The sequence below is a fragment of the Paralichthys olivaceus genome, chromosome 21 (assembly GCF_024713975.1).
Source record: "Paralichthys olivaceus isolate ysfri-2021 chromosome 21, ASM2471397v2, whole genome shotgun sequence".
NCBI lineage: Eukaryota > Metazoa > Chordata > Actinopteri > Pleuronectiformes > Paralichthyidae > Paralichthys > Paralichthys olivaceus.
The window spans coordinates 2433260-2454211 of NC_091113.1; the positions used below are offsets into that span (position 1 = coordinate 2433260).

General features: G+C 43.1%; 2 protein-coding genes across 2 annotated transcripts; both read left to right on the forward strand.

Moving 5' to 3' along the window:
• Window positions 1-874: 874 nt before the first annotated feature.
• On the forward strand, window positions 875-5472 carry tmem106a (transmembrane protein 106A). Its single transcript, XM_020109448.2, has 8 exons — window positions 875-1064; window positions 2375-2558; window positions 2734-2797; window positions 3207-3360; window positions 3931-4071; window positions 4155-4198; window positions 4311-4364; window positions 4889-5472. Exons 2-8 carry the CDS (start codon window positions 2393-2395, stop codon window positions 4998-5000), a joined length of 735 nt encoding a protein of 244 aa, XP_019965007.2. The 5' UTR covers window positions 875-1064; window positions 2375-2392; the 3' UTR covers window positions 5001-5472.
• A 341-nt stretch (window positions 5473-5813) lies between these two features.
• On the forward strand, window positions 5814-8230 carry arl4d (ADP-ribosylation factor-like 4D). Its single transcript, XM_020109447.2, has 2 exons — window positions 5814-6075; window positions 6895-8230. Exon 2 carries the CDS (start codon window positions 7025-7027, stop codon window positions 7628-7630), a length of 606 nt encoding a protein of 201 aa, XP_019965006.1. The 5' UTR covers window positions 5814-6075; window positions 6895-7024; the 3' UTR covers window positions 7631-8230.
• The last annotated feature ends 12722 nt before the right edge of the window (window positions 8231-20952 follow it).

Genomic DNA, 20952 nt, shown 5'->3' on the forward strand with positions numbered 1-20952 from the left:
CAGAGGTCACACTTAAGATTGCGCTGCAGTGTTTGACAGAATGAGCTTTTACATATTTTAATTGCCTGTGTGCACTTCAGGGCAACAACCTCAGAGCTCCAGGTTCAGTTAGTGTCAGCTCTGTGTGCACAGTCAGAGGATTACCTCCACAGAAGAGGAGACGATGTTTTCACTGACGTTGGTTCATCAGCAACCTGAAGAACCAAATGTTCAAACATTTCTAATGTGTGATTAATTATAAGAATATTATATTCATTATATTGTATGTATATCTATATAAATATAAATAAAACACATCTCCTAAACTTCGTTAATGAAGATAATATATCTTGTTTTTTTGAGTCCATACAAAAAGCTGAACGTACACGATCAGGGGCCTCAGTTGAGGGGACTGATTTAAAAGAGGGAAGAAGTTTTGTTTCGCCTCCAGGCCGGGGACGACCAGGGGCCGGAGACATTTAGTTTCCAGGTTATTTGTCCGTCTGTCCCGTTATTCAAGTAAGTAGAATATGGAGGTCAAGGGTCGAGGTCGCTGAGACCTCACAAACACCTGTAGGGGATTTCTGCATATTTGGTGCAACTGTTGACTGTGTGTGTCAAACATGAACTGAAATTGTTGGTTGAAGGTCAAAGGTCGAGGTCATAGTGGCCTCTGTTTGACCCGTTGTCACCTGGACTCATTGAGATTGAATGAATCGATTAAATTCAGTGGTCAAACGTCAAAAAGATTAAAAAATCATATGCAGGACAGCACCTCTGGTTTCTGAATGTTGTTTTTGCAGCTGAAATAAGAAAACAAGGTCAAAGGGCCGTTGTCCTTCATGAGCTCCATTTGTTCGTTTATTTCAAACAGTGAATTCTGCCTGAACTCGTCTTCAGGAAGGAGCTTGAACATGTGACCTGCTGCCGACGCTGTTTACTGAGCTGTCACGGAGAAGGAGGAAGTCTTCCTCCCACCTGAAGTTACTGCGACAGACACTGAAGTGTTTCCACTGTCGAGCGAAAAGAAAACATCTCTTCATGTCTGCACATTTCTGGACTTTACACTGAGGTGGTGCAGGGAGGTGAGTGTGTAAAGAAGCGTTCACTGTTTCAGCTGCTGAACTAACGAGGAACCTTTGTTTCTGCACAGCTGTGAAATGCAGTTTCACTTCTGTGGTCAGAAACATGTCAGAGTGACAAACCAAACTTTAAGACTTAACAACCTCAGCGGAGCCGATAAAACTTGTGTATTCACTGTGAAAAGAGTTTAATTTCTTAATTACTTATATAAAACCTGAACCTGTAGAGTCACATTTAAATAAAGCTGTAGAATAAAAGCAGAAGTAGTAACAAAAAAACATTGTGTACTTGGACGGCGTGCATCTCATGATTACATGTTGACGTATTAATTCTTCATTCTGTGAACTGTGTAAAATGAAATGTGACCTGCAGCTATTTGATTTAGATTGAAGATTATTCTTCTTTCTGCTGCTTTTCATTCGAGATGTTGTGTTTTTCCTTTAAAGGTCCAGTGTGTAGAATTTTCTGATATCTTGTGTTGAAGTGTCATGTTGCAGCTGAACACCTCTCACCTCACCCTCTCCTTCCAAACATGAAAAAGAAACTGTGGAAACTTCAGTTGTCATAAAAACTCAAGGTGTTGAGTTTGTCCTGTCTGGCGGAAAAATGGCGGCCTCCGTAGAGAGGCTCCCCTCGATTTAAATATAAAGTATTTAAATATAAAGGGTCTTTTCTGGGGTAAAGAAAACTACAATTCATACAATTTAGATGAAATGAACTAAAGTGAAAACATCATGAGGATTATTATACATTACATTTCTACCAATAGATCCCTTTCACCTAAATCTTACACACTGGAGCTTTAAGTTGTTTTGTTTGATTAAGGAAATAAAACATATATATTGGAAATTTGAAAATAAATAAAAATGTTCATGTCATCAAACATAAACAGCTCATACCAGTTGTTTTTTCTCAGCCAACTGTAAAAACATATTTTAATAAACAGTAAACCAGACAATATAATTGGTATCGAAAGGCTAAAGTTGTGTTTTTGAGTCTTTCAAGATAAGAAAATCCTGAAGGTCTTAAAGAAAAGTAACTGTGGTGAACTGAGAGTTGTTTTTTTCCCTTTCTTGGAATTTATTTAATCATCACACAATCCCTCCCGATCCCGGAAACTATAAACGTGTTGTCATTCTCCTGCTGACTCACATCGTGACATGTGGAGCGAGCGTGAGCTTTTATTGGTCATTCAAAGGTTTGTTACAGATTCAGACTCGTATCAAAGGTGACCGAGCTCTGAAGGAAGGAGGACAAGAGTTTCCGTGGGTTCATAAAGTTATTCTGTTCTTTTCTGTTTCTTCTGATTGAGACTTTTTATCTGAATATCATGGACCCTCAAGGACACAGTGGCGAGATGACAGAGGGCCCTGATCTGACCGAAGGGCTGGAGAAGACGAGAACACTGAAGCACTTTCCTCCGTATGGATCCATTAACGGGACCTCGACAGGAGACACCTGCCCCACGTGTCGTGGAACTGGCCGAATTCCCAGAGGTTAGTTTTTTCTGTCGTTAGTACAAATCCATCTCTCACCACTTCCCATCATTACACAGCAGTTTCAGTTCACATTCAGTAATAGAGGAACCCGGTCGGAGAGACACAAACATGCGTGTGCGTGTGTGCACCAGAATCTGTTGTTTCACATCGTCCTGTGTTCACGTGTCGACAGGTCATGAAGACCAGCTCGTGGCCGTGATACCGTGTAACGACGTCAGGCTGCAGCCCAGACACACGTAAGGGATCCATGAACATGAGACCTAGAAAGTACATTCACTTTATTCCATCCTGTGCTTGTTCACTGTGTGGATCTCACACCTTTACAGATCATGACTATGTATAAAACATGATATTTATAATAGTACATTCTATTTAATCATATATATATGTACTACTGGCTATGTTATATGATGGTAAATAACACAGTACTACAGTTTAAATTACCCTGCTGTGTATGAAATAGTTGAAAGTTGCTCCACTTTATTAATAATAATAATAATAATAATATAAATATAACAATAGTGAAATCACTATAATATTATGTACTCATATATACATATATATCTTAAAAAATGTACTACATAGCTTGAAGTGTACTCTGGTCATATTGCTTTCCCTGATTTGAGTTTTCATGCGTGTTCGCAGGAGGCTGTACGTGTGCATCTCCATGTTCGTGTGCATCTTGGTCTGTTGTCTGATCCTCTTCTTCCTCTTCCCTCGGAGCGTCAGAGTGGCGCCCGTGTCCGTGCTGTCGGTCATGGTCTACTTCAGCCCCAACATGGTCGACATGGAGGTCACAGTAAGTGACGGGATACATGAAAATATGTGCCTCCTCAGGTTAGAGGACGTGGACGTGTCCACTGACATGGAGAAGATGGGATTTATGACCTATACTGCAACCAGCCACCAGGGGGGTGATTGAGACACTTTGTTTTCTCCATCTTTATATTAAGTCTGTGGTTTGGACAAGATTTGTTTAACGCTCCAACAAGAGATGGAAATTATTTTGCAATTTCCAAAGATGTGCAACTTCTTCTTTTAAGGGAAAGAAAACTACTAAAGCAAAACACTGTGTAGCTTTTACTGAGCATCAGCGCCCCCTGCAGCCACTTGTGTTGGGCAGAAGGTAAAGAGTTGAATCGTGTTGCTTTAAAACTATATTTAACAACACAATGACCTGTAAAATTATCCATAAAAACTTATTGCAAAGAAATACAGTTTTAATGCAGCAGTAAAAAGTGAGTGTTTTATAAACCAACAGCAGCAAATCAAAATCTACAACAAGTACAAGTATAAAACTCTAAATATATACATTACATACAGTATATTATGCATGTTACACTCTCTGCCGCTGCGTTTTCTCCTCCAGAACCTCATCAACATCACCAACGAGAACTTCGTCCCGGTTCAGATCGTCGAGTTCAACATCCAGAGTCTGGTCACCGACATCGTGGTGGGCAAGACCAAGATATCCAACATAACCGCCATCCAGTCCCGGTCGCAGAAATCTGTGAGTCATCCACGAGGATTCACATCGAAATACAGAAGACGTGTCGACAAATATTCTGACGTCTCTGTCTCTGTCTTCTGCAGTACAACATTGAAATCCAACTTCCCATCCAGGACAAAGGCTTAATGTACGTTTGAAATGAAGCACATCACCGTTTCTAACTCAAAGCACTGAGACTGACCGGATGCTACGTGGTTATTGTTCACACTTGTTCGACTGTTTTGTTTTGTTTCTTCCAGCAACTACTGCAAATCGAGCGCCTTCAAGATCCACACGCTGTTTCTGGAGATGCAGTAAGTGTCGGTTCCCGATCTGAGACAAAGGCTCCAACACATTTCATCCTCACAGGATGTTGAAGGCGGCGCAGCAGAAGGAGTCATCCTCAAAAAAGTGGATTTCACTCATTTAAAACAAACTAACAAAAATATTTCGGCATCCGACCCATGATCTGTCAATAAAGATGGACGATGCAACAGCCCCCAAAAGTGAAGCCGATTCAATTTGACTGCCCCCTGGTGGCTGGCTGCAGTGTAGCTCATAAAGCCCACCTCCTCCGTGTTATTGTTATAAAAACAGTGATGAAGCTGAAACTGTCGTGATTAGTCGAGGGTGAGGAGCACCCTGGACCTTTGACCACCAAAGTCCTTCTTGAAATGTCCAGAAAAATAGAACAGCTGGACAACTTGAAAACGTAATGCCTCTGGCCACTAGGTGTCGCCAGCGTGGCGGGTGATATTTTCATCATGTTTTAAAGCTGCACTGAACCAGAATCTGTCTCCAGCTGCTTCTCATGTCGTTTCCCGATCTTTTCCTCCAGAATGACGCTGAACATTTCCTACCTCTCCCACACGGAGCAGCTGTCTCTCAACACGTTCGAGTACATCGACTGTGGCACCAACTCAACAATCCCACATCCTGTGAGTCGATGAAACCAACGTGAGAACAAAACGGACGCGTGAAGTCGTGAATATTCTGCCTGCGTCGCACCTTTATCTCCTTATATGAGATGTGAACGTGTGCTTATCTATGTAATCTGTATAATATTATTCTGTACGTTGTCGAAGCATAACAGCAACTTTGATCAATACAGAGTTCTGATTTTAAACTGTGAATTTGTTAAAATCCTTTGTGTCTTAGCACGAATGTTTTATTTGCTCTTATTTGTTGGAGATCTGCCTGTAAATGTATATTTCAGCCAAAAGAGACTCATAGAACGTTATGAAATGAGCCCAATCTCTTCCCAAATGAGAAAATTGTACATTTACATTTTAAACTAATTTATGTATATTGTGTAAAATTGAGCAAATTTCACCACGTCTTATTTTTATAAACAGTGTTACACACATTGTGTAAATATGATTGTTGATAATCTTGTACTTTATTAAACTGCCTCATTTAACACTCTGTCTGTAAGACCCTTTTTTTTTATATTTCCTTGCCAGAGGAGTTTCTGTTTATTTGAGATTTCACAACAGTGAAAGTTTGATTTCCTGACAGAAGTTATGCTCATTTAGAATGTTCCTGTTTTAAATTATAAATAGACCTTTAAAAACGACTGTCAGCGTTTTGTGACTGTAAATCGTGTCACAGGTGTTTTGATTATTTCATCATATACATGAAGTAATAAAGACAATATGTGCATTTTATACACATTCATATATGTAAATATAATCTTCATGAATTTGATATTTGAACATATATAATAAAACATTTTTTTTATTATTATCTAATAATTAAATCAGAACCATCAGCCTGCTGAAGCCACGGTGCGTGAATTCAGCTCCTTCCGGCTCCGGTGTCTTGTCTCTGCTGAGGATGACCGCCAGGGGGCGCGGTTGGGCCGTCCAGGTACCGTGGTGACGTCACCCGGGCTTTAGGTGTCCTTCCCCGGAGCCTGAGATCCGCCAGAGCTGCAGGAGGAGCGGAGCAGCAGCGACGGGACAGAGAGCAGACCATGGACGTGTTTATTTCCTGCGGGTGATGTCGTCTCTGCGCGTGTAGAAGGTGAGAAGGTTTTTATTTTAATGTGCGTGAAGAGGAACAGCTGCAAGTGTCTCCAAGCTGCGGAAACTGCATTTGTATTTTATTTCACCGTGTCTGCTTCACTCGCTCCGTGTGGAAGTTCTTGCACAAATTAATTGCTGCATGAAAAAAAAACCTGCAAGTCAAAGTGGATGTGCAGGTTCAGGGGTAAGGAGAAAAACTCAGGGGTCTTGTTCCCTAAAGAATAAATTCATGAAGTGATAAAAGCATCAATTCAGAAGCATGTTCGTGTTTTTTATCTCGATGCTCCTCTAAGCTGCTGTGTGACAGTGATGTGCACGCTCGTGTGTAAACGTGCACGGGCTGTGTGCTTGATGGATATCAGGATGTCAACAACAACTGGATTAGTGTTGCTTTGCTGCAGCAGTTTGCAGAGTGGACCAGTAAATACACAGACCCCACTACGATCCATCCACTGCACTGAAATCAATCCACCCCCTCCAGGTTCCACAGACCAAAGAGGATTATCCTGAGCAAATAAGACTCTAGATAACCTCAGATTCCCAATTAACTGTTGTTTGGATCTGTAATGTGGCACCGAAAACCCCCGAGAGGTTTGTTGTTCTCGATCATCACAAGTGCAGGACGGTGAAGTATTAAATCTCAGCAGGAAGTGCTGATAGGATGAAGATTTCATCAAGCTCTTCTGCTGATAATCCTCACTATCTGCTGTGTGTCTCCTCTGTGTGAAGTAGCACTTGGGTTGTAAGCAAACAGTCCTGAAGCCACCATTGTCTTCTCATTAAATGTTAACTCGATCTTTGTGTGTGTTTTGATAAGGTCCCTGCACCATCTTATCCCGTCTGCCTCCGAGGACGAGGGAGCAAATGCCAATCCCCTGAGAAACGGATAACACCAGGAATCTGTCACCTCACCTCACTTGAGTAGGTGTGAATTGCTGGCTGGAACCATGGGCAACCAGCTGACTGATATCGCCCCCAACACGTCGTTCCTGCCAAACTTCCAGACGCTGCACGTGGTGGTGATCGGCCTCGACTCGGCCGGCAAGACCTCCCTCCTCTACAGGCTCAAGCTGAAGGAGTTTGTGAAAACCATCCCCACCAAGGGCTTCAACACGGAGAAGATCAAGGTGGCGGTGGGGGTGTCACGAGCCATCAACTTCCAGGTGTGGGATGTGGGCGGGCAGGAGAAGCTGCGCCCGCTCTGGAAGTCTTACACCCGGCGAACGGACGGGATCGTATTCGTGGTGGACTCCACTGAGCAGGAGCGCATGGAGGAGGCCAAAGTGGAGCTCCACAAGATCACCCGCACCTCGGAGAACCAGGGGGTCCCCGTGCTCATTCTTGCCAACAAGCAGGACCTGGATTCTGCCTTGTGCATCAGCGAGGTGGAGAAGCTGCTCTCCGTCCACGAACTGAGCATGTACACGCTGCATCACGTGCAGAGCTGCAGCGCCGTCAACGGTCACGGACTCCAAACGGGCCTGGAGAAACTGTACGAGATGATCCTGAAGAGGAAGAAGACGGTGAAGCACAACAGGAACAGGAAGAGATGAACTCTGGGCTCACACCGTGGACACTACATGGAGAGATTTATCCTCTACTGGGACACTTCCAAGCCTAATGGTCCCTTTTAATGGGCGAGCGATTAGTGCCAACAAAAAAACAATCACACACGACCTGAGGGTCAAGAGAAATGGATTCGCTCATAATAATTGAAGCAGTATCGACTTATTCTTTGTTCTGCAACTGTGCAGCTGTCCTCCGAAAGGTTAAGATGCAGTTAAGAGCATTTCTTCACTTGTTTTAAAGATTTCTAACAACCTGTGAAGTTTAAGGAAGTAATATATGAACACGTTAAAATCCATGTCACATGTTAAGAAAAGTCGAGGATGAAGTTTTAAAATGTCTTTCACAGATTGCACCTCACAGACCAGCGTGTTCCACAATGTACGGATGCTTCCCAGAATATTTATGCCACATCTTTGTGTTTGTGCTGGACAGAGGGACTTTTGTGATGGAGCACCAAATGATATTATATTGAATTAATCCTAAGTGCTTTCCCTTCATGGCCGCAGAGGTTAAGTTTCATTTATTATAACAGTAGTATTTATACAAATTGTACAAGACTTAATAAATCGAAACACTGCACAGAACGTGTTATCTTTCTATCTTGAATTAATTGAATTCGGGCCAAAGAAATTGTTAATATATTGTTATTGCTCAAATGATATGATTTGTTTCTGGAGTAAAGTTTGGGTTAACGAATTCTTATATCAACAAAGGTTCAGTTTATTCTTTAGATTTTCGGGCCCACAGTAAAGTCTCACCACACCGATAAGTGCCCCCAAGTGTCCAACAAACAAGTTACTGCAGGTTTTAAAATGTGTCTAATCATAATTAGACATTCATTAGAATTTAACCTGACCTCCATCCACATTTTGAAGTCCTGAGTTGTGACCCTTTCCCCCCATTCATGGCTGAATCCACAAACGAGGCTGTCAAAAGGGTGGGGGGTGGGGTGTTGGTGGTCTCCTCCTCTTTTACTGCCCCTCCCCCCGACACACACGCCAAAACAATCCATTTACTTTGATTCCGGCCCCCTTTGCCCGCCAGCTGCTGACGCGGTAATTGCATCAATTATTGGCGAGGTGGTTCAGAGGTTAGGTGGTTCAGTCGTGTTGTGCGATCAAATCTGACAGAGCCACACGAGGCCGCCGTCAGCCGAAGATGCTCAGAACCTCTGGTTTGGGTTCAGACCACCTCATGTCCGTCAGTGACTCCACTTCTGACAGTAAGGACTCCTGAAACTTTGAGTAACGTCACTGAGTGTGTATGTATATGTGACACAACACACAACCTCCTGGTGTCTCGCTGACTGCGATGTCGGCCTCGAGCATTAGCGTGTCCATCCAGGTGTCAGGTTTATCTCACTGAGGACAAAAGCCCAACCCTGCAGTTAACTGAACTCAGAGAATTAGTATTGTTTTGTTCTCTGAATATTCCTCTGGGGTAAAGTTTGGGCTGATTGTGTTCAGATAGTTTTGGCTCTAACATTGTTTTTTTTTCTGTATAAGATGAACTTAGTGACCAGCTGGTGAAGACAGTGAAACGTGTGCAGTTAAAGAGCAAGATGTTTTATTCTGGAGGAGGTTGAGACCAAAAACGCAGCTAAAAGACTGAATATTACACGTTAGAATCATATTGTTGCTCAGTATCTGACGTGTTCACTGACCAAGTGATAGCAGGTGCCTCCGGCTGAATGTCACGACAGACATAAATGCCGGCAAATGTAAAATAGCAAGCGACCTGCACACCGACACACACAGGCAAGTGCACACCAGCACGGACATCCTGACTCCTGCGACCTCTCTGTCCCCATTATTCAGCACGGTGAGCTCATTAAAAACTTTCAAGGATATCTTTTGCAGAATCATCTTGACACAGCAGCTGGTCCCTGAATAAATTAGCATCACGATTTGGTGGTTTCAACAGCTGAGACACACTGTGGGCATGTGGACGTTTCAATCAGCCAAGGAAAAAACACCTCAACATTCTGCCGCTGCGATTCTCTACCCAGAATAAAAGAGGTGTTAGAGACGACGTGCTGCAGCCGAGGAAACGTGCTGCTGTACCTGCAGCGTTCTGCACATTTGATCGACTTGGAGCCGAGATTCCATCCACCGAGGGAAAACTGCAGGGAGCTGGATGTACATTTTGAGCACCCTCTCTTGTTTGTCACACATTGCACATACTTGCTTCCTGTTTTTCAGGCTGTAACGGTGCCTGACAAGCAACACACAAGGGAGGGAAACCTCAGGGATTATGTGTCAGGGCTTAGAGCAGAATCGTACACAGACAGGTGCTTCCCTGAAATCTTGTGACATAAATCAGAGACAGGTTCACCTCTGGGTTTGAAAAACACAGATTTCCATCAAAGTCAATCAAAGGACACAAACAAAACCAACGTCTCTTCCTGTTCTTGTCAAAAAGACAATTCAAAGAAGCACAAATTGAAAAAGTTACAATAAATAAGTCTAATGCCCAAACAACTCCTTGACTCATCCTGTAAAATCGTGTACAAATTATTAATGAGATGCTCACTTCGATTTCTCTGCTACAATTTTTTTCCCTAGATAGAAAAAAGTATCCTGGTCAGACCGTCGGCTCAGTGTGCAAACACAGCAAACTGCGGAGGAACCGAGTGCACTACTGCAGAGAGCATTACTCTCCCTCGGGGAACTTCTCTGTAGTATTTCAACAGTCTCACTGCAAACGTCTGAATACAGAGGACATGCTGCTATCAATCCATCATATCTGTGCTCCGTGCTGAGCTCGGCAGAACCATCCAGAAGATGTCGAGACAGTTCACAAACAAATATCAATCTTATGGTGATAATGGTGCTACAGCCACAGCAGCTCTTAATGAGACATCCTACCCGACGTTGTTTAACTGTTTAATGTTTGAGATGTTTTTGTTTCTTATCGTTGGTGAATGAGGAATGCCAACGCGTTGCAGACAAGACGAGTCGTTGACAACTACGGCCGGTCGGCCTGAAGGTGGAGTAGTGGTGAGATACACCCCCCCCGTGTCTGATGAGGCAAAACAAGCAATACATTTTTACAGCCCCCCTGTTGATTCAAACCTCAATCCAACATTATCTTCAGTCCCCATGGCAACCTGAAGTCAGCAGTCACTATGGGGTGACCTGCGAGGGCAGCGGTGGGGGTCAGATTGCTTCTTGCGTCTTGATGTCCGATCCAGCTGAGGTTACTGAGGGGGCAGGGAGATTAGAAAAAGAAGCTCTGGTCGATACTGAAATCCTCTGATCACCACCTCACAGTGTTAATTGTTTGTGCCGGAGTGCAGGTTCAAAAGGGACAATGTTTGGTCGGAGGGCCGGATTAGTTGCTTTAGCTTTTATTCCCGAAAGGTCGTAAAGCTGCCACTCTTTTAAAGAGCCGAGCCTGCGGGGCTGAATGGATGGGAAGGGATCGCGAGGGAAACTAAAGCTCGGTTTTACCACATAGAACTGACCTTCATCCTCTGGGCTATGAGAGAATGAAGAATTAAAGCTGAGGACATATTTCTTAGTCGTGAAAAATATGTTGTTAAAGTGAATGGGGTGTTTGTATCAAATCACCTCTACCTCTGAGGTGACCCTGCACCAAAACATATGGATACCATCATCTTTTCTATTCATCCTCTGCCACTGACTGAAAACAGCTTTTAAATCTCATTTGTGAATAAATGATATCACATCAGGGGTCAGGCAGCATGTTTCATATTCATGTGATTCTCTCCCTGGTTCGAGGTTGAGTCATCGCTCACTGGAGCAACAAGGAGGGTTTACATATTTACTATGATTCAGACTTTATGACAAAACTCCTGCAAAAGCCGCCGGAGGGATCTGAATGTGACGTCATGGATGATTTCGTGTGAACTCTCAAAGAGTCGGGATTCAAGAAAAACGTATGAAATTATGAAATAATGTCACTTTTAAACATCTGCTCCTGGATGATCGTATATCGTAAATGGTGAATATAGATATGGATGACATGTGGCAATTCGATCGCCCCCTAGTGGCTGGTCAGAAATCCTGCCTCCTCCATGTTGGTACATTGGACATGGGCTAAAATAAAAAGTCAAAATACATCTCACAGAAATGTGTCCCCCCCCCCAGTAGTTCTCATCGTACCGTTTGTTCAACTTATTTGATGCTAAATGGGAAACGTCATGATTAGACAGCTGAGAGTGACTCCAGCTCCACGACATGAGCGCAAGATGGCCGCTTTCGTTTGGCGTCTTTTCTGGGTAAAGGGAAGAAGGGGTGACGCGTCGTCCAGCTTTGTCAACAGTCAATGGTTATAACTAAAATGGAGAGGGGATACCGTCTTTACATGTAGTCAAGGTTTTATCATGTATTCTCGTTTGTTTTAATTTGCCAGCAAGGAATCCCCACCCCCCACCTTAAAGTCTACACCTGATCCGATTTTAGGATTACCCAGAAACCCATCTGGCCCTTGCCAGCTATAGCGGGGTTCCCACTGACCACCAGCTCCTTCTAATCCAGACTGTTACTGCAGTTCAAATCCAGACGGGCCTTTCACAGACCTGCTGTGAGGTGAGCAGAGCTTTTATTTGTGTCACTGCGGCAGTGGGTGGATCTGGGAATACGCTGACTCAGGAATCCTGTGCTTGATTTACTGCAATAGGATGATTTAAGACGATAGATGGAGGCATAAATAACGGCCATTGTTAAAGAGAGTCTTGAAGATCACGGGGACCCGTGAGCTGCGGAGCTCTGGGAAAAAAGAACTAAAAACCAGTGGGATTGTGTTGAGAAGTTTTTTTTAATCTGCCTGTGTTGGAGTGGATGATATATATTATTGATTAAAACAACACTGCTTGATGTTATATAACTCTGTCATTGCTTCATCTCAATCAGACATTTTCTCGTGTATACATACTTTAAACACTGACACACTTTTCCATTGTGTCACAAATTCTTTCTTCCAGTAAATATTGTTTTTTGTTGTCTGTTAATTCCCCTGTAAATGTTATTTTGGTCAGTTTTTGCTCACTCTTGTTAAACCCTATGGGGCAAACTGTAATTTGTGGATATGAGCTACACAAATAAAATCTGATTGATTGATTGATATTTGTCTCTGACTTCAGGCCCAGGTCCCGTCCGACCTTCAACTCGGCAGCTTCTCTTTGTCCTCAAGCATCGAAATACCACTTTAGTGCTAAAATGAAAAGTTGATTAATGGTTTAGTTGGCTAGCAGAACTTAATTAGCATTGTTCTGATGCAAATTCTGAAAAAAATCCCCAGAAACTGAATATATCTTCAAGAGGAGCAAAAAAAAATAAAAAGTCTTTAGTCAGACAGAGGAAGTTTTAAAACGCCACATTAACAGCAAAGAATAAACATTATTACAAATACACATCCTGGTTAAATTGTTTTGTCAAACGCGGTTAAGAATGTCTCAGTAATGACTCTGTTTACAATGGACTGAAAACTCAGGCATCTTCACCAAAGGTTGTGAAGGGGAACTCATGCGGATCAGATCTGGTATTTGGGGCTCGGTTTCTCAAATGAGGCTCCAATAGTGGCCTTTTTGTTCGTCTCAGCCACGCTGCGGTCGTTCACGAGCCACCGCAGCATTTCTTTTGTTGCTTTTTCATGTTATTCTATCAAAGATTTCACTGTCTGAGGGTTCCAAGTTGGCCAGTCCTCCGGCCACCGCTCCAAACCAGGGGAGCTGGATAAGTGCTGTGCTGTGGAGGTTTTCATTGAGCATCAGTGGCCACGACTGTGCAGGACAACCTGACCACGGCTGCCTCTCAGCCCGAGTTTCCAGAGCACAAAGAGCAACTGGCTGTAAAATGATTCGGCAAAGTTTTTGGCTTGAATTTGTCCCAGCTCGTTTCAGAGGCTTATGTTCTGTTATAATTTATGGAGCTCCTAAAGTAGACACTTAACAAATGAGGCCTAAAATAATTTCGCTAAAAATGCTGCGTCCATTAGCTCGACCACTGATCCTTCCAGAGTTTGTGGTGCAGCATGTCTCTCCTCTGTTACTGAGAATAAAAATGAAGAGTAGTTTGTTTAATTACTTCACCTTTGACCCACTGTGTCCATAGGTGACGATCACAAAGTGCTCCAGTGTCGCTTTAATCCCGTTAGACAGGCCTGAAACTGGGAGTATTGCCAGGGATCACCAGCAGAATGAGTCCAGCGGGTCACAAATAGCCTTAAGTCCTGTCTAGACAGGAGAGCTAATGGATGGTAACACCCAGCATATGCAGACCCGTGTCCTGCCCGATGATTAAGTAATTATGTGTGACAAAGTCAAGCAGGAGAAACATGATCGGAACCTGCTCTTAGCATCCGTTAATTGAACGTATTGTCAGTGGCTGCACACGTAAACATGACCATCTTTTTAAAACTATCGCCGATCGTCAGTAGGAACGTCTTTTTTTAACGTGGCAGGATTCTTCTTCCTCTGTAGCCGTGGACCCTCCAGCACAATATCACCATTTTCCACAAAGACTTGAGTCCTGATTCAGGGGCAGCATCCTTCGAAGGCTGCATTTGAAAACTGACTGTGTCACAGTGGCGTGGGATTATCCAATTTAGCTGGTTTCTTCAAATGATTCCTTCAGCACCTGAGCAGCAAAGAATCCAACGGGCGGATTCTTCTCGATCTGACGTATCCCAGGATTCATTGGGTGCCGGTGGTGAAGCTAAATGCTAATTTCACTGCAGGAGCCACAGTAAAGTAACTCTCCCAGTAACCACATTATTGTTTTGGTAAAAGTTATGTAAGAGTTTTTAAAGCCAACTTTTTTCATTAATCTGGGATTCAAAGAATTTGTTTGGCTGCAGAAGAAGAAGGGGGGCGGGGGGGGGGGGGGGGGGGGGCATTAAACTTCGGTTAGAGCTGGAATCAACATTATAATTACATGGTGTGCTTCTACGACCACAGGGATGCCAACCCCCCAAGTATTTCTCGAAGAAGGCAAATATGTTTTCTCGTAGATCCTGAGAACTCATCAGCATTCGACAGGTTCCATGTTTTTCTGATTAATTTCATCTTAAGAATAAAACAGCTTTGATTGTGTCCTTCCTCGTCTCTCGCTTCACCAAATGCTTCCTTCAAGCGGAGCAATATGATGAAATACAGATATTTATTTATTATTATTTCCCGGTGACACCAGACTGCACTCTTGAAGCCATCAGGACATTTCTCAAGGAGAGGGGGGGTAGTGGTGGCAGAACTATTGTGCTTTCCTTTGTCTGTCGCCTGAGACGCCCCCGCTTCCATTACTATAATAGGAGAGGACGAGGGAGGAAGCAAATGGAGAGCCAGTGTGTGAATGCTTTTTGGAATATGTCCCATGGCACACATTTAAATCGCCGTAAATGGAGCGCCCAATGATCTGTGACTTGAATAGCTTCCGCTGCTCCTCTTTCATTAGGAACTTATTAAACCTGAATGGAAACTCGGAGTGCCTCAGCTGAATAAACTGTCATTCTGTCACACCGCAATTTTAGGCAAACACAGAGGATTCCAGGCGCGTTAACTTGGATATACAGTCGATCTATTAAGGCAGTAGAGAGCACATTTTGCCTTTTCATTCATTATTCACCAGCTGAGTTTTTTATCTGTGTTAAAGCACACACACTGGGACATGGGACGCCGCAGCTCACAGAAAAACAGCAGGAGGTTAAAGCGGGAAGATACACACTCAATACTTGTTAAGAGGAAGGATGTGATATCTCCGCCCGGCTCTGATCTCTTCAGTGGTTATTTAAATCTGATTTTCTGTTCCCAGAGGCGAAGGAGCAGAGCAAAAGAGAGAAATGCTTTCCCCATCGCTGTCGGCTGCAGCTCGGCATGTGTCGGGGGACAGCGGCTCGGAAGGTGAGGCAGGAGGACAGAGGAAGTGTGTCTCGTGTTTCCTGCCACAGCGTTTGACAGCTACAGACACTGCAGTGCAGAAACAGAGAGTATAAGGGAGGAGCGGGGGGGGATACAATTACAGGTGCACGTTGACCCCGATAGCTCTCCTGCTGTTTTGTAAAATGACCTTTATTAAACACTGATACAATTTTAGCTGTGCATGAACAATTCAATAGCAAACTGTATGACGACTATATAAACGATTTCCTTCCTTTATTCACACGCAGAAAGACACGTAGCATCTCATCGTTGCTAGATTATTTCCGACTTTAATTCAATTCACCGCTGTCCTGCAGTGATTCACTCAATACTAACTCAAGCTGTGCAGCCAAGACATTTAGGGAAATCGGATTATTAGTGCAACCATTGATTTAGGCTGTTTTCTCCCCCTTGTTTTCAGTCTTCTAAGCTAAATATCTTAGTTTCATATTTAATGTACGACAGTGGACAAAAACTATGACTTAATTCTTATAATATCAAATCAGTCTGACCTATTATTTAAATTTTTATAAAAAAGCATGGATCTGAGAGCTTGTTGCTTGTTTGCAAACACTAAAGCCTCTTCGGTCCGAAACCCTAAGTTGGTTAAAAGCTGAGGTTTGAATGATCTCATGTAAACCTCAGTATGGCAGCAATTAACAGGAATAACAGCGACTAACTGGTTTAGGATTGTTTGGTTAGAAACACGAGATTGTGTTGTTTGTAATTAATCCCAGACGAGGAGCTGCTTTCACCAGAATGAGTCGACAAAATCCGACCTGCTGGGTTGGCCAACAATTCAAGCCAAATGTTGGGTAATTAAAGTCGCAACAGGGTAAGCAAAGCAGATAATTGCCTGGGGCCCCTTGAGAACAGCCGGTTACATTCATTCACTGTGACGACAATTTTGTGAGAACCCCCTTTGAATACAACGACGCCCTAACGAGGCCCCAGTTTGAGGATTAGAACATTTGTGTAAGTGTTGATTTGCCCTTAAACTTAATTAAATTATTTAAATTATTCACATGTCAGCACACTATGCACTTAGTTCATAACGTCCCTTTGGCCCCTTAAGTCTCTGGAAAAGCTCCTGGTAAAATAAGAAATGTCTGTGGCTGCATTTGAACATTGAATTAAACTTTGAGAGGGCGTCACCATCAGAATACATCTCACACCATTAGCTGCAATAGCATAATAGCAAACAATGTGCCTAATATGAATGTGGCCTATTATCCGAAGCCGAGGCAGCGGGTCACTGTACTCTGCTGACAACTATTATCATTCATCAGAGTTAGTAGTGAACCACGGACTGAATTTAATACATGTGTGTATCCTGTGAAGCTGATGGCTGACGACTCGGCTTCAGGCAGGAATCAGGGCGACTCGGGGGGGGAAACGAGAGTCAGGCTCTCGCTCTGCACGGAGGAAACAAACATCAGCCTCATGTCATCCCAGAAGTAGGTTGCTCCCACCAATCTGCCCGGTAACAGTTATGCAGCGTGCATGTGTGTGTTAGTCGTGGGCTTGACGGTTGTGTGCAAGCATGCATAAGTGTGCATGTTGGCACGTGCAGCCAGTGAGTGGGCTGAGGGGGAACGGAGGAGGATGAAGAGTGGGAAGAGGAGGAGGAGGAGGCCAGTGGTAAAAGCTTCAACAGCAGCTAAAGATAGCACAGTGCTCGCAGGCACTTGGTGGAGTGCACAAGTGCATGAGAAGCCCTTTATCAACAGCAGAAGCAAAAACCACAGCACAGGTAATTGAGCGTTTGCGGGATAATGTGCACGATTGTCCAAGACGCAATATATCATAAATATGTGTTTGTTAGAGAAGCAGGTCTGATATTCTGAATTACACAACATCAGTGTACTCAGTGTAGCGTGTGGATTACAAATCATGCAGGTCTGCTGTCAAATACTGATCTGCAATTAAAACAGTATTAAAATTATGAAGCGCAGTTTTTAAAAAGTCCCCAAACAGTAATAAACATTCTCTACATGTATTTTAAAATCATATGATGTCCACTTATCATTTTAAACCACAGACAGATTCGTCCATCCAGTATCATTTGTCCTGTCAGGGGCCCCGTCACTGTCTGTGGAGACACATTCTCTCTCTTTTGTTCTTGTTTCACTCTGTCACCTCTGATATGTGTCATTAAAATGCATCATGGATAAACAACATCTCCTCGTATAAAAAGTGGATAAAAATATGTCGGGCAGCTTTTATCTCCTGCAAACGCTCACGTGATGGATGAAGCTGCAGAACACGACGACATGGCAGATCGCCTGCTTTCTTATCAGCCGTGCAGCGATGGAAATACATTTTTAACTTCACGCTAATCTCCTCTGATGATACTCAGTCATCCGTGTCTGTGATCCGAGTTAGAGCTCGACGTTGGATGCACGGCACTGATGGACAAGCGGACCCAGAGCCAGGATTTGTGAGAGCGGTATTTACTCAGCCAGTCGTGTAGTTTCTATAAGTAAATTCTAACTAATCACATTTGGCACAAACGTGAGTGTGAAGTGCTAAATTAACAGGAATTACATCATCAGCAGCGGCAGCAGCGACACGCTGATCTACTTCTGCCACTCGTCAATACGTCTCGCCAGCTACATCCCGCCCAGTATTGGCAGGGGTCTAAAGATAGAAGTGAATGCTGCCCAAAAGACTCAAGCTAATCACAGCTCAATCACACAGGCCGCTCAGAGCCTCGGAGGAACTCCATTAATCCATTTGTAGCTGCTGTGGGAATCTGGCAGCTTCCGCTAGAAACGGGATCAAACACTTGTTTACCTCAGATCAGCCGATAAACCTCAACTCCTGGCAGATCCAGAGTCTGCACGGCATCGAGGTCCGGCTGATGTACGTGCACAACCCGTCCAGAGTCAGTCTCAGTCTGTCAGTCACTGTTGTTTCTATCACTAATTAAAACCAAACTTACCAGAAACACTGAGAAATGAAATATTCTTATTCGATTTCAGTTTGGTCGGTGTCCCAGTCACTAACATGGAGGGAGCCGTCATGTCTTCCACCTTTTTGTTTAACTTGTAATTCTACTGGAGTTTCACGTTGTTGCTTTTACTTTGTCATCCAGTGAAAAATGAGCTTCTGCGTTTGGTGAGACGTCTATTTTTCTACGTTTTGTAATGTTCTTCATATTATGCAGAAAACAGAGACGAGGTCATTTCCATCCTGTAACTTAACCCACTTTTCATAATTCGCAAAAAAAAAACAAGGTCGTACCGTGATTATCAAACACCGGCTTGTACGAGCTCACTGTGATTATCAGGCTCTGAGTTTAACTCATAAACATCGTCCCGCGTCAGATCCTCCACAAACAAACGACAACGAACCTCCACAGCCGACACGTTTGTGTTTCGCTCTCACAGGGGCCTCTGGTGTCGGAGCCCGTTCAGGCCTTAGTGTCATTGAGCCACAGAGTTCGGACGTGTTTTAAGTAACGAGCCCCAGGACGAGAGCACGAGGGTATAAAGACAAGAGGAGCCGTTTGTCTGAGCTGACATGGTCTGACTCATATATAAAATATATATATATATAATGTGTCCTTATGTAATACAAAGTTTCTGACTTGTTAAACAATGTTTCTGTGTTGAATTTGATTTGAAAAGTTCTTATATAATTTAACTGGGTCAAGTTATATCACAATGACTGGATTGTTGTGACAATGCACAGCAGAATAATCAGATAATCTGGTTACATAGGAAAATGTAAACCCACATCTACATGACCTGTTTTTTAAAGCCGCAGATATTCATCACTCAGACTTTCTACACTTCACTATTCAACTTTAGTGTCGCTACATATCTTTCTGTCATCGAATATTAATCACTACCAGTGATTTTAGAAATATCATTTTTTGGTATTTTTTGTGTATCATCCTTTGTTTTTTATTTTATAGTATTGTTATTTTCTGGTAGTATTATTCATTCTGTGTTTTTGGTGGTATTATTTGTTTATGTGTTTTTAGTATTTATTCAGTAGTGTCAGAATTGTTTTAATAATTAGTACTTTGAGTTTCCCTTCAGATTTTCTCTTTCCTGATCTTTTACTTTGAGATCTTTCATCATCAGCTTCGTCTCCTCACGTTGAATCGAGGATTCCAGATGGTTTCATCCATCACAGATCAGTGTTGTCGACCTCCTGCTGTAGAAACGTCTATTGTTAAATATCCTCCAACATGAGACAAATAACCTTCCGCCGACGTCCTACAAAAGCCCCGGGCTCCGAGCTGGACTGAGCGGTGGTCACTGGGAATAAAAGGAGCTCAGATTGATGGAGACTCTGCCGTGAAAAGAGCCCGTTGCTAAAAGGCACACGTGCAGATATGCATCACAATAGCGTGAGCATGTATGGAGGCAGCTCTCAGTGACAGAGTACAGCACATGCAGAGACCATCTGGATGATCAAGCAAAGGCTGGCGGGTAGAAACCTCTCATCCAGAAAGATCTTTGAGAGGAAACTTTAGATTTTAATGAATTTTATTCTCTCTTAAGAGTCGACACTGAATCTAGAGAAGATTGACTGTTCCTTGGGGTCATGAATGTTCTCGTAACTCAGCTACAAACCTGAAACTCGGATGTGGAGTTTCTGTATTTAGCTTCAGATCAGCAGTGCAGACGCTGCAGGGCCTGTGACACGTGGACCTCTGCTGGTGCTTCCTGGACAGTGAGGGGCTTCATTTAAAAATGATATGCTCATGATATTTTGAAAGCATAAAATCATTAAAAGGAAAAACCCATCAATGCATTAATGTTTCGCCCACAGTCTTTGACCTGAGAATGACTCAGAACAAAAGAACATCGCACACAAAAACGTACATGTAAGCAGCAAAAATGTTTGCGACCTCATGACTGTGAGCTGAGACCTGATATAAGCAGGTGAGTCCGACTCCCATCCAATCAGGTGCATGTGTCACAGGAGATGATCAAGACTAATGAGAGGCAGCTGTGTCATCGAAAAGAGTCGATTAATTCACCTTTTCCTTTTTAATACAGTTTTAAAAACTTCACTTTTGTCATTAAAGAGTATTTGAGTGTGGATTGTTGACGCTCTGAATATTTCCTGAATCCAGTGCATCGCTGATGAATGACTCTCAAGCCACAATTGCTTTTTATCCTCTGGGGAAAGATTTTTTGGTGACAAGGAAACGAAAAATTGATTATTTCCAAGTGAAGAAACTGTAAAAAAAATGTTGAAATAGTATTTTTTTATGATAAATGCACAGATTTACAGGTGGGACTAACTATGTTAGGGATGTTGTTGCTCTAAGCGGCCTGTCACAGACTCCACTTGGGGTTTTTCATATTAAGATAGAAAAGCTAATATCAGATATTATCCAGATCCCGGTCACGGTCTGATCTCATTATGAATCCACCTCCCGTCACTGAGAGCTGATTTGCAGAG